General features: G+C 38.3%; 1 protein-coding gene across 1 annotated transcript; it reads left to right on the top strand.

Moving 5' to 3' along the window:
- The first annotated feature begins 569 nt into the window (after positions 1-569).
- si:dkey-14o18.2 (neuronal pentraxin-1) lies at positions 570-13,985 on the top strand. The gene is made up of 6 exons (XM_051664625.1): positions 570-616; positions 5,525-6,608; positions 7,872-8,517; positions 9,366-9,616; positions 11,901-12,080; positions 12,168-13,985. The coding sequence occupies exons 2-6, from the start codon at positions 5,838-5,840 to the stop codon at positions 12,375-12,377; spliced, it is 2,058 nt and encodes a 685-aa protein (XP_051520585.1). The 5' UTR covers positions 570-616; positions 5,525-5,837; the 3' UTR covers positions 12,378-13,985.
- The last annotated feature ends 920 nt before the right edge of the window (positions 13,986-14,905 follow it).

Genomic DNA, 14,905 nt, shown 5'->3' with positions numbered 1-14,905 from the left:
TTGTGCAATGTGCATTAAGGAACTAAAAGTATAGTAAAATGTAAACCTTATGCTAGACATTAAATATTATATAAATATCTAATTATTGTAGATATGGTATCATTTGGCTTTAGTCCATTAGCTAGACCAGCACTAATCCAGCATAAACCAACCTGAACCAATGGAAATTCATGCTGGTGTTTCAGCAAGGTCTTAGTGTCTATACTCAAAACAGTCTCTTCCTCTTCTGGAACCATTCTTCAGCCCTCAACCCTTAAGCTTCTCTAGTTTTAACATATAATCTTACCATGTGTCATAGTGCGGGCAATCATTATTCTGACTCTTATTTTTGACCCTTAAATTATAATGATACACTAATCATTTTAACCAAATGTCCATGACAAGGTCAATGTCACGGTGAGGCAATTTGAGGTCTAAAGTCTCAATGTGGTGAAAAACAAATCTTTAACACAAATTAAAGATTGCAGGGAGGCCACATGAAAAGAGGGCTGGCTGATAAGAGTGAGTAAGCAGGAGGGGTTGAGTTTAAAATATCCTCCCTAAAGCAAATCCCTCTCAATCTGATCAGTGTGTTTGGAATGGACTACCTAGCCACAAGTCCATGGCTTGAATACAGGTGAGTGATTTGTATTCTCCATAAAACAAATAGGCTACTTGCTAATAGAGCTTATTGAAAATATTATGGTTGATTTCAAAAAGTCTACTAGACTGTATCTCTTAACTCAGTTCAAGACCTAATAAATTTACCTGGTCTCAAATGCCAGGTCTTTATTGAGAATACCTTCAAGTGAGAGGAAATAATGCCTTAATGCTTCAATGTTTGTTTAGCCTATAACTGCAGATATGCTACATGTTCCAAGCAATATTTTTGTTCATTTGCCTGAAAAACAATATGAATAAATAAAAAAGTGAAGATATGCTTTTGGGGTAGAATACAGCAATCACAAAAAAAATGCAATGTAGTCTTTTTTTTTTTTCTTAGTATTTCTTGTTGTTGGTTGGTTGGTTTGTTTGTTTTATTTGTTTGTTTTTATGGTGAAGCTCTTAAAAATATTAAAACAGCAGGTGATATTAGCTTTTTAGATGTTTAATATATTGCTCATTTACAATCTACGGCTACATAGCGGGTAAATTGTTAGATGACCTAGTGCTCCCTCGGAAATTGTAGAGGAATATATTGTGAAACAATGGCTATTTTATGGCTATTTATGTGCTGCATAATGAATGTTACATAAATGTAATTGTGTGTGTGTGTGTTTTTTTTTTTTTTACATTCTTGTTGAATGAAAATGCAAATCTTTATTTTATTTTTCATTAATCTTAATGGGACCAGTAATTTTTCCGAATTATTCAACACTGCTGGCATAGTAAGCATTATTTTTTCCACTTCTGACACTGTATACTGTCCTTTATAGTGGTAAACAATATTAGTCTACAGGCTTATTAGAGGTGCTTTCAAAAATGTTTCAATTGAAAAGCACATACATTTTGGGTTATCAATAGCCTATTGCTCAGTCTATATACTCACTCTTAGCACTGTGTTTATCAGTCATTTATATCTATATTTAGTTGTTATCAAACCCTTGTAATAACTAGAAAAGTTGTAAATGGATTTAATTTGTGGTCAGTAAAGGACAATGTACCTCATGAACTACTACTCACGAGAACCATGTGACCACTCTCATTGTGACCCGACATATTAGGTGAACAAATCTCAGTATGCTATGAGGTCATTCATTCATGCTATTGTCACAAACCCTTAGCCATGCCCTGCATAGATGTTTGTTGTAGATTTTGGTCACACTTTACACTACAGTGTTCATATTACAATGAAATTAGACAAACTTGAACCTTTCTCACTGACAGTATTGGAGATTATCATAATTTTGTTAGAATTAACTGCTGAATTTACATTCAACTAGTGGCGTATGTGGTACAATATTGTGTAATAACTGGCAAATGCTTAGCAGAATATTATAGTTTATTTCAGAAAAGTTTACTTGACTGTATCTCTGGTCTTGACAGCCAGGTCTTTGTTGAGACTACTTTCAAGGTTTGAGACTTTCTCCAAAATTGAAATACCAAAAGGTATACATTTAAACAGCTACGTATATCCTCTATAACTTGCAAATCTCTATCGGGTTTGTTGGGTCTCTCAACTGATTTTCTATGTAAGCACACAGCTTTAAGTTTTAGATTGACATTAGTCTTTTTCTTATGATGAATGGAATTAAGTTATTTTGTTGTTGTACTTGCTATTTTGCTGATGCATTTATCTGTAACCTTCAGTACACTAATTGCTGAAACAGTTTCCAGAGCGAAATGGCGTTACTATTGTACTGTACAAGCTGCATTACAAGGATACAATCGTAAAACTTCCAAGGTTGCCACTGTTTGGAATATGAACCTACAGTCTTTGTGTTAGCAGTTCATTTTTAACCATTAGACTACACTCACTAAGATTGGCTGAATTGCAGAACTGCTGTTGTCACTGGGGGAAAAAGAAGTCAGATTTTTGTGTTTTTCTGTGGAAAATAAACAAAATTGGACAAAATATGCTTAAACAAGAATTAATGTTAAAACTGCAGATTAACACTGCAATATATATATATATATATTTCTTCTTTTTTTCCAGTAAAAACATCTAAATATTCTTAAAACAAGATGGCATAAGATATTAAGTCTTGTTTTCAAAGAAATCTGACAAAATGTAGTAAACATTATGCTTAAAACAAGAAAAAAAAAATTCATTAGCAAATAGTTTTTTCTTGTTTTAAGCATAAACTTCACTAAATTTAGTTAGATTTCTCTGAAAGCAAGACAAAATATATTATGTCATTTTGCTTGCTAAGTAAATTTATCTTATTTTTTAAGTGTTTAGCTATTTTTACTGGAAAACAAGACAAAAATACTAATTAAGAAAATATTTTTTTGCAGTGCTCTGGCTCCAATGGGAAGGATTGAGAAAGTGAAATCAGTCCGGAAATCAGTATTACTGAGGGAACACAAACCTTCAGACTGTGTTGAAGAAATGTACAACTAATTTAATGATAATGAATGTTTAACAGATAGAACTACACTGAACTATTTTTTAAAACACATTTTCAAAAATTTTACCCTAACATGTTTAACTTTAAACCATTTAGCCAAGTTCCCCTATGACTCAGCAAAGAGTGTTGAGGGAGCTTGTGCTTTGTTGAAAGCAGATAAGTGTGATGCGTTGATGTTTTCTGAACTAAATTGAGCTTTTAATGCATTTTAATAATAAATCCATGGTTTTGGAGTTAAAATGCTAATCATGTTTTGGAGTTTGCTCCGTCCATGGCATACTGTTTGTTTGTGGCATGATACAGCCAAATTTAAAGAGTTTAGCACCAGTCTACTTCCCTTTGCTTAGACCCCGAATTAGCATTGAATGATCCAACAGATTGATTTAAGTATCAATACAATTAGAATTTTGTTTAGATCAGGGCTGTCACCTGAATCCAAGGGGCTCGTGACAAAACTTTTAATGGGTGGGTGGATGGGACCACCCCACCCCCATAAGGTGACGTGTAATTTTTTCAGTGCTAAAAAAAACTTTCTCCTATGCCAGCTTAATATGCAGAGTCAACTATAACCAAGCCATTTGTTTACACTGACTGTGTGGCACTATCAAAAAAATTATCTTTGTTTGAGCATCCCAACCAAACAACATGGCAAAATTAGCTCAATTAATGGCAGGAGTTTGGGATGGGACTACCTATTTGTGTGAGTTTAAGGTGAGTTTTTTTTTTTTTTTTTACAATACACTTTGGTGATGTTAGTAGCACAGAAATTACACACTTTACCTTTAAATTAATTGTAATATTTTTAAGAGACTTATGTGTAAGAGTACAAAACAATTTATGAACTGGTATAATGTTTCTTTGTAATTAAAGTACGCTGATCAAAACTGTATTCCTTGCAAAGCACAATTGGCTGACAGTACAACATTTGCACATTTGCAAGGTAACATTTGCAGTCACCTTGATCTTTTACATTCTCACTCATTCGGTCTCAGTCACACGAGGATGACATGAGATAAGACAAGTAATTTGTCTGGGGTGGCGTGTTGTACAGCGTGAGAAATACATTCGGGGGCAGAACGGGCAAGCCTCTTAGGAGACTGCTGGCCACATGCAGGTCGAGTGCTTCTGAATTGGCTCCTAAGCACCAGCCTGCAACTCAGCCCCACCAACACAAGTGATTATGACAAAACTGCAGGAAGAGACTTCCTTAAGCATGCCAAGCCAATCCACCATGGCCTTTAATCCTTTCTAGATCCTATTAGACAGTCAACCTTGGGGACGCAGAAAGCCCCTTCCTTAGTCGGAAAACTGTGACGTGGTAGATCCTCAGGTAGATGTCTAAATTACTAGGACCTCTCTTTGTTGTCAAAAGTTGCCAAAATGGTTTAACTCTACCGTTTGTCAAGAATAGAACATCTGTAATTACAGTCCCAGCTGTATAAATACCTGTAGGATAATTAGTTACCAAACTAACCATTTGTTGAAATCTACTTTAATGAACTATACAAGCAGTCTTTTTTTGGCCAAAGTAAAGTAATTTTTGCACAACTAGCATTTAACAGAATTGTATTTTTTTTTTCACAACAGCATTTTCAACACTCATGTCTTCCACTGGTAGAAAAAACAGATAGTCCCACCCCAAACTCATTAACTAATGCTACATTCCATTCAAAGTCAGATATAGGATATTCCAACTTGATATCTTTGATCAGAGGCATTCCACTGCTAAATGCTCAGAAGATAATATCTAAGGAAACAAAATAACAACACTCAGATTAGTTTAGCAGGTTTTTGATTGTCAGAGATGTCTCATCTCAGCAGTGAATAATAAACAATGCTATGCAATGTTCTACAGGTGTACAATTATCAAAACAGACTAAATTTACTGTATTTTACACACCAGTCTCTCCAAACATTGGCCAAATAAGTTGTATGATCATGTTGGAACTTTGAATGGGAACCAGAGACTATTTAGTCCAAGATGGACCACTAGTATTAAAATTAATGGGAGAAATTGGAATGCCAAACAGAAATAGAAAAGGAAGTCATGCCTTACTGGTAGAAGAGCCAATCACCTTTTAAATGCAGACGTCACCTGTCAGTCACTTCGAGAATGTGCATTAGCTGAACCAGCCTGAAAAATAGCGTGATCTGAGCTAAAGAAGCACAATTTACGATAGCATTGTTGTCAGATTTTACTGCTTCTAAATATGTTCCTTGATCATGATCTTGACCAACCATTTTGGAGTTTCAGCTGTTCATGTCATTCACCTCAGCATCACAGTTGGCTCAACAAGACTCTATGTAGATGACTGATCGACCTAGTAATTGGAACAGAGATTTAAATAATCCAGCTTCTGCCCTTTACAGAAAAGTTACTCATTTGCTATATTTAGATTCATTGTAATAAAGTCCCAAAGAATTTTGGTGAAAAGCCTCATTATGACTAAACTCTCCCTTTGTCTAATCTGTAGGTGTGTGCCGTGGCCTCACAGAATCTGGAAATTAAAGGATTACTCTTAACTGCCAAACACTGGAGATCTAGAGTACCAAAGACCTCATGAGGGTAGAGAATGGTTAATCACTCCTACTTCTGCTCTGTTGAGTAGTGCTTTTGAAATGTGCATTTGGACACTGAAAGATCTCAATGCTGTATCTGATGGATTTATAACTATTCAAAGAAACCGTCTGAGATAACCACCTGCGTTCACTTGCGTGATACACAGAATTTACAATGAATTTTCTGGACATTTGTCATGGATTTCTAAATCCACTTATTGTTCTCCCATGAACTCTTTTCATGGTGCACATCACGCCACTCTAAAGAGGAACTTGATAATGGCAAAAAACACAAATCATGCCATTATGTTGCTGCCTTTCCCAGAACACATGTACTGGGGAGGGATTCTTCAAGGACTGTATCCACCCCCTCTATCACTCTTTCCTCTTCTTCTTCTATCATTGTTGCCCTCGGTTGCAGTTAGTAGCGTACCAGGTTTGGAATATGACTGGGGAACACAACCCAAACTTGTTTGCATCCCTATTCCTGCGGATGCAGACCCTAGTTGTTTCAAACCAGGTGGGGCTGCACATGGGCCTAACGGCAATGGGCATGGAAATGGACATGGGAATGGACATCATGGGCCAGTTAGTGGGTTGCCAAATGGTCATAGTAGTAGTAGTAGCCGACATGGTATCTCTGATGAGGCAAAAGCCACTATTCTTCACCTGAGGGAGAGCCTTGTGCGACAGAAAGAAACCATCCTGGATCAGCGAGAGACCATTCGGGAACTAACAGCAAAATTGACCCTCTGCGAAAGCTTTGGGAGAGGGGCAGGAGGGCACCACGATGACCATCATGGCCCTTCACACCACAACTCTCATCATTCCTCACACCACTATGACAACAATCATGCTGATCCACACTTTCCTTTAAATGGGCATCGCAACGACCATCACAGAGGCAAATCTCCATATCTCGGCAAACATGGGAGCTTCTCCCCAGAACAAACAGGAAAGACCTTGCAAGCTTTGAAGGAGAGGCTGGAAAATATTCAGGTTGGGGCGAGTTTACAGTCTTTAAATGGATAGTGAATTCCTGTCAATTTATTTTGCAAACAGACCCCATGATTATTGGGTTTAAGAAGCAGGAAATGCAGATAGTAATACATTTTACACAACTGTTTAAATATTGTCTTTTAGAGGTCCTACATGTTATAGGCACGTCTCTATTCAGGATCACAATTCATCATGACGTAAAAGTGGTTTCCTGTGCCAACCACAGATCATTGAATACCTTCTGTTCAGGCAGTCCAGCCAGGATTTTCTTAATTAATTAGCTAGATGCCTACCCTTGAGGCAGCATGTAGGGTGACAAACAAACTAGCTGAAATTTATCACAAGAAAAATAGTGCTCACAGTGGTCACATTGCAGTTAGATATTTAAACAGGTCACCATGTCACAACTTCATTGAATATAGTATCCAGTGTAAGTAATGAAATGCAATTAGTCTCTCCCTTTTTTCATTAGGCTATAGTACAGTGAATGAACTGCTGCTAAATAGTTTGAGGTTTTGAAGTTTATAGCTGTAGTGAAAAATTTTATCCAGCAACTGTGTTCAATCCATTTAATCCAAAACTCTCTTATTTAGAACTCAAACAGGCATTCGTCCTGTTTTCCAAAGCGATTGAGATACCAGCCTCAAGCGTTATTAGAATCATTGTTGTTTTTGAAAGGAAGTGCACACACAGCATGCTGGTGACAGCACTCTACAATGTGCTAGTTGCTGCCACCATCAATTAGGCCGATCTGCCTTGATAAGCCATTAAGCGCAGAATGTTTTGGCGCTGAGTAAAGCTGGATTTGCTGCAACTAATCAGAGGAAGGAGGCTGACAGTGAAGGAGGGGCAAGTTTAAAATGTCATAATGCTTATGTGCATATTAATATACTGAAAGGTCGAGATACAGTAAAGGATCATACAAATCACAACTTTTTAAAAGTTAAGTTTGTACTTTCTACAGCTGGGTTGGTCTTTTTTTTTTTTATGAAAAAGACATCTTCTTTGTTTTTTGTTGCAATTTTAGCCATAATTTTGTCTTTAGTTTATCGTTATGCAATTATGATAATAAAGCTTAGGCATGTCTTTGCATGGGATTATGAGTCAGTGCTGGGCAGTGTCCTATTTTCAAGAACTTGTAAACATTGTAATTGTTAAGATTACCACTGCATTGTAAATAAGTGTTTCCAAAACTGAATACTGTTGTTTTTTGCCTGTATCCTTCTCCATTCATCTTCCTCTCCTTTATCCATATTCCCACAGACAAGAAATTCTTCCAGCTCCTATTCAAGTTCATTGAGAGATCTCCTACAACGTAAAATCAACGCACTGGAAGAACAGCTTCATCATCACTATGATAGTCATCACAACTATGGTCACCATGACAGTCATCATGGATATGGCCATCATGATGATCATGATCACCATGATGACCACCATAATAACCACCATGACCATGATGACCACCATAATAATCACCACAATAACCACCATGATGACCATCATGATAATCATGACAATCACCATGACAACCACCAAGCAAACCATCACGATGACCATCACTCCAACCACCATTATAACCACCAATATAGTTATCACTACGACCGTCACAAAGACCACTATGACAATCACCAGGACAATCATCATAACGGCCATGATGACCATCATGAAACCCACCACAACAACCACCATGATGATCATCATGATGACGACCATCATGACAGTGGTCATCATGGTGATGTTCATCAAATCAGTGGTCACCATGATGATGGACACCATGGCAGTGATGATAATGGCCACCATCCACAAATCCCATACAAGCCAAATGGGTCAAGAGCTCCTGCCCGTGGAGCCCACAAAACATTAGACACATTGCTCGGCAATCTTCACCACAAGACTCCTGAAGCAGGTGACATGTCCTAAAATGTAAAAATGTGACAAAAAAAGAACAGTAGGTTCTTAGCATAAGGGCATCTACACACTAGAGAAAGCTCTGACAGAGCAAGTGGTAGAAACAAATGCATAAGGTCTGATTTGAGGGTGTTGAAAGAGCTGGTAGAGCTGTCAGTTGGAAATCAAGCGGGAAAACAGTGATTTTGATTTCCGAAAGTACAACTGGATTCTTTTGCAAACCACTGTAACCGGTCCTGCTCGACCCGCTCCAAATGGGATTCGAACCAGCGTCTATGGCATGGGAGGCAGGCGTGCTAACAAGGAGGATAAAGGCAACAGCTTCTAGCTTCAGTTGCTAGCATAATTTGCTAGCACGCCTCTTGATGCCAGGAGAGTGAGGTTTACACACTCTGCACAGCTATTACATACCAGCCGGCTCCCGTTACACTCACCCCTCTAAACCTTACTCCCATCCGGGTCACGGCACCACTGTAACCAGTCTTGTTTCGACCTGCTCAGAATGGGATTCGAACTGACGTCTCCAGCATGGGAGGCAGGCACACTAACAAGGAGGCTAAAGGCTACAGCCTCTAGTGTCAGTCACTAGCGCACCTCTTGAGGCAAGGAGAGTGAGGTTTACACCACCACACCATCCTCACTGAAATCAATAGATTTTATGTAAACTCTGGTGTGTAGGCGCCCTTAAGCATAAGAAGTTAATTGAATATTATTTGTGATAGATTTACATCACTACTTGAACTCATTCCTCAAGCTGCTTATTAACTAATACGCTAATCAAACCCTACCCAGCTTCAATATGAAAGGAGATCTCATTTCACAATTCCTTGTCTTCACCTCTAACAGGACCAAACAATAAGTCCAAGAATCCTGAAGCTTTTCAGATTGGGTTCCCAATGCGCACCAACTATATGTATGGGCGGATCAAGCGCACCCTTCTAAATGAGATCTTCGCCTTAACAGTTTGTCTTTGGCTGAAAGGGGGCTCAGGTCCTGGGATCGGAACCCCATTCTCATACTCTGTCCCAGGCCAAGCCAACGAACTTGTCCTGATTGAGTGGGGCAACAATCCCATGGAGCTACTAGTGAATGACAAGGTAAAGAAATCACTTAATTATAAAACAGGGGGCATGGATGTTTTATTGCATAACTCACAAAAGACTAATGTCCTTGATCATTAAATAAAAGCAACCCTAAAAATAACCACTCAGCATTTATTGCAACCAAACATGTTAGAACTACGAAATAATAGTGATCAAATGCATTTCTGTGGTGAAAGTTCACAATTAGGGCTCTTGTCATGTAATAAGGAAATCGGGTCACCAGACTTTCCCTGAAGATACCCTTGTTCTGCCCTTGCAACAATCTTGCAAAGCTCCCTCTTCCTCTTGGCTTCCCAGCTATTTGCATCATCCTGCCTAATTAGTTAATGGCTTATCCGAGGTTGATGTGTAAATATATTGTACTGTTTTTCTTTTCTTTTTTTTTTTACTGAAAAAGGACAAATCTTTAATCTCAATTACTGTTTATATGTAGTCAACTTTTTACATGTTATAATGGAGGTTTATCAGTGAAGCGGGCCAGAGGGTTGAAAAGAAAAAAATGGTTGGTTTGTATTTCTGTTGAAGCACTTACACAAATGCTTCACTGTAAATGTTTGTTATTTGTAGCTGAACAGTACACTTAATTATCCTTGTGAGGTGGGCCTGCTTTTCTAGATGTTTTTCTACCTCCTCCAAAAGCACTTAAAAATTATGGTTTACACATATTTTTTTAGTCATGTGTCTTTTGCACATCACTTGTATGACACGTGGATTTATGGATTATGCTCGAGCAAACAAACAAGCTCAGAAGGGAAGTCAGCATGTTGTTTCCGAGAGTTCCGTTACTCTAGGAACAGACACATTAAGTCGACTCACTGACAAGCGCCATCTCCTATCAGACATTTTTGCATCGGCTCCAGCATGTTTACCTTCCCTTGTGGCACAACCAGAAGTGAACCCAGGGAGACCTGGGTTCGGATTCTGCATTGAAACCAGGAAGTAATAGTGTTTGCATAATCAGTGACAAGTGTGATTTAAAGGTTGCAAACATAACATTGCTTTATTGCTCCAATGATGGTTAGGTTTAGGTTTGGGGGTTGGGTTGGGGGATAGAGTTAAAATATACCTTCCTCTTCACTTTATTACATCCTGTACAGTTGCAAACAACTCGCTTCACAACTTGCTTTTGGCGCCCCTCCGTGGACAATAAACCCAAAAAATGGAGCTCATTCGTGCCCATATACCAAACAACACATCACTTTGGCCACTAGAGGCAGTGTTTCAGATATACATATACAGTGTATAGAACTGGATCGCTCATGCAACGGTAAACTGCCAGCAGGTTTGAGCGGCCATCTTGGTATGCCCAAACTGTCATAGAGCATCAATGCCTGACAGGCAAAAAGCCCCCATTTCACCGTCTCTGATCTCCGGATACAACAGTCGCATTTCGCCCTCTAGTGACAATCATGTTTAATTTGCTCGTTCTGGATAATATTCATTATGAGGGAGAAGATGTGCACGGATTGCAATGTCAGAGCATCCACCTGCCCGGGTGTTCAGCCTATCAATGCAACACAACAATCACCAAAGGTAGGAAAAGCTGTAATATCTGCTTATTTGGGGTAACAATACGTCCTTACCCCCAAACTGGACTTTAAAAAAGTGAGATCGGGATTTCGAAGTCGCCTTAAATGCCCGGGATTTGCTTGTTTTCATATTAAAGTGCTCTCTGTAGTAATACATTCGTTTGCCATTTAAACCTAGCATGTCAATTTAATTTTAACCACCTTTGCTTTGCGCATCTCCCTCACTCTCTGCATGCCCGCTGTGAGCATGTGATAGAAGGAGAGAGAGCACGTGCTCTTATTCAAATGACCGCAAGAAAAAGGCACTTTTTTATGAAATGTAAAACAAGTAACTCTGAACAAACACTTTGATGCTCACAATAAGTCTGAAAATGTCTGTTTGTATCTTACCTCAGTTTCAGTTAACTTATTTACATTCAGTTGATCTGTTCGCTGATGAAGTTTGTTAGAGGCGGATACTGTTTGATCCTCGCTCGGACTTTCAAGAAACATAAAAAAAATTCTAGACTTTAAATAAATAAATAATAACGTGTAGGACGTTTGCCTTGTAGGGATGTACATGCAGATTTCAGATATAAAATCTGTGATTGAAAGACTAATGTTTACTCACTGAAATGAGAGGATTTCCTATTAAGTCAATAGGGACATTGGAACGTTTGGGCATACCAATATGGCTAATTAAAAAAAATAGCTGTGTTGTTGAAAGATGTACAGTTCATTTCATCCTGTCCATCTATGCCCTCTTCCAGGCCATCACCCTTCCTCTTTCTTTGACGGATAGTAAATGGCACCACCTCTGTGTGACTTGGTCCACACGTGATGGCATGTGGGAAGCTTATCAGGATGGTGTGAAAAGGGGCTCTGGGGAGAATCTGTCCCCTTGGCATCCAGTTAAACCAGGAGGAGTCTTTATCCTTGGACAAGAGCAAGTAAGTCTACCACAATCAAACATAAGTGTATCAAATCGATAAAACACACCCTCACACTAACTTGTGACCCTATTTTTATTATGCTAGGACACTTTGGGTGGCCGTTTTGATGCCACACAGTCTTTTGTGGGCGAGATGTCGGATCTGCAATTCTGGTCGCGTGTTCTGACCTCTACCGAGATCTACAACCAAGCTTCCTGCTCCAGGCACCTCACTGGTGACGTCATTACCTGGAGCGAGCCCATGGTCGAACTCCATGGAGGAGTCACAAAATATCCATTTGACCCTTGTCATTAAGGATCTAATGACCAGCCATCCCAAAAAGAGCTGAATGTTCCACAGCTGCAGTTGAGGTTATAAGCCACAAAGCATTTCCTCCCTACCGCTACTTTACTTGCAGCTTGAAATGTGGACAAATGTAAGTCCAGATGGCAAGATGTTGAATGCTAGGCCAAATACAAGGACTCTGACAGCAGCTACTACTGCAGAGATTCTCAAGGTAGGCTAATAGGATTCACTATTTTTCAAAAAGTTCCATATACGCCTTGGGCATTTACCTAAGCACTTTATTAGTTTAAGTGTCTAAGATTTACATACTGCATATTGATAAGCACTCAGGTTGTTAACACAGTGGCTAAAATCCCTTCCAAGTTGGTGGGGGGACCGAGTGGAAGATTTTTTTATTATTATTATTTTTATTTATTTTATCCCCTTTTTTCTCCCAATTTGGAATGCCCAATTCCCCACTACTTAGTAGGTCCTCATGGGGGCACAGTTACTCACCTCAATCCGGGTGGCGGAGGACAAGTCTTAGTTGCCTCCACCTCTGAGACAGTCAATCTGTGCATCTTATCATGAAGTGCAAGATTTTTTTATCTCTGTACAATTCAAGTGAAATGTAAGAAATAGATTTTTATTTTATTTGTTTTTTTATTTCTTTGGCTAGATTCATTTGAATTGGCTCTAGGCAGCATGGAGGCAACAATGAGTTTTAAAGGTCTACTTCAAGCCTTTGTATTACATTTAATTTATATTGCCTAGACTCCAATTAGTTCTGAGTATAGTTTGTTACCCAAGGTGCTCTTTCAGTCTTACAAATCAAGAATAAATCATCCTGAGAAAATATAACAATATTTTATATGCATTCAAGATTGTATTATGAAAAGCAAGATAAGGGCTTTCTTAAATGTCCATGGGCAGGTAGACTGCTGTCATGACATTACATATGCACATGTCAGAAAACTAGGAGCTGAAGTTTTCCATATTTATTGCAATTCAGTTTTATTCATAATTACCAGGATATTCTAAGCAACAATGTGTTGTTTAGCTAGAAACTCTGAGCCCTCTTTAAAATTCAAACCTCCAGCATTTTGTTAAAATGCTTCTTTTAAATAAAAGTTGGAAGTACTAGATTTTTACTGCATTTTACTACTAAAAACCCATTCTTTCAAACTTTTCAACTTGATGGCCAAATGTACACAAAGGAATAGCCTGAACTGTCATGTTTTATATATATATATTAAGGATACTTAACATATTTACCAGTTAGGTCATTGTTCAACTTGTTTTATGTATGCATGCTCTTGTATGTTTTTGTTTATGTGTGAGTGTGTAAACACTGAATATGATTAACTTTAAAACCGCTTAACCTCGCCTTTGGTGTGTATATCTGTATCCAAATGCACTATTTAGTATTTTTCTTTTCTTTTTTTTTTTTCCCCTTCTCTCTTTCTAATATCATTGATGTATAAAGATGTATATATCAGATTTGTATTCATTATTAACAATATATTTGGGCACATTCTTTATGCCTATAAGCCAAAATGAACAAGCTTAACGTGAGACAAGCATGTATTCAATTATTTGTAAATAAAGTAATGGTTTTGAACTAACCACAGATTTGTTTGTTTTAAAAAGATTTCCTTTGACACAGATTTTAATAAAAATGAATGATGGTTTCATGGATTTAGGCTTGAACTTTAAAAAAAAACAAGGATAACAAAATAAATACAACTTAATAAAAAAATTCTTTGTGAGTAAAATTTGCCTTTATGTTTAAATAAAAACAATCGCTGACTCTGCTTGGAGTTTGTTGTGCAACATGACTAGGCTATTTATAGAGACGGACACTTCAAAAGCAGATTTAAAACATCGATGAGAAAAGCCAAGGTATGTATAAAATACATGTTATTATTATTGTCATGGTACACTAAATCAGTAATTTAAGACAACCAAAGGTGGTTTGATAATTGATTTGTTTATAACTAATCACGGCACTGGAGAATTGCATAGCCGATGAGATGGAGAGGATAACATCAGAGCTAACATTAGCTGTTCGAATGATTAGAACAATGTTACAAAGTCAAGGATGGAAACTGCTTACCTTTACTTTTCTTAAAACACTGTTTTGAATAAAAAAAGTAACTTACGATTCGATGCGTTGACTTTTTTCCGGGGTTGAGGGGAGTCCAATTTATTATTTATTTTTTTGGATTTTATCCCCTTTTTCTCCCCAATTTGGAATGCCCAATTCCCAATGCGCTCCAAGTCCTCGTGGTGGCATAGTGACTCGCCTCAATCCGGGAGGTGGAGGATGAATCTCAGTTGCCTCCGCGTCTGAGACCGTCAACCTGTGCATCTTATCAAGTGGCTTGTTGAGTGCATTACCGCGGAGACATAGCGCGTGCGGAGGCTTCATCCCACCCACCACGACATCCACGCACAACTCACCATGTGCCCACGAAGAGGTTACCCCATGTGACTCTACCCTCCCTAGCAACTGGGCCAATTTGGTTGCTTAGGAGACCTGGCTGGAGTCACTCAGC

This window comes from Myxocyprinus asiaticus, chromosome 30, assembly GCF_019703515.2.
Source record: "Myxocyprinus asiaticus isolate MX2 ecotype Aquarium Trade chromosome 30, UBuf_Myxa_2, whole genome shotgun sequence".
Taxonomy (NCBI): domain Eukaryota; kingdom Metazoa; phylum Chordata; class Actinopteri; order Cypriniformes; family Catostomidae; genus Myxocyprinus; species Myxocyprinus asiaticus.
The sequence above is the reverse complement of the archived record's forward strand: the minus strand, read 5'-3'. Positions and strand labels throughout refer to the sequence as shown.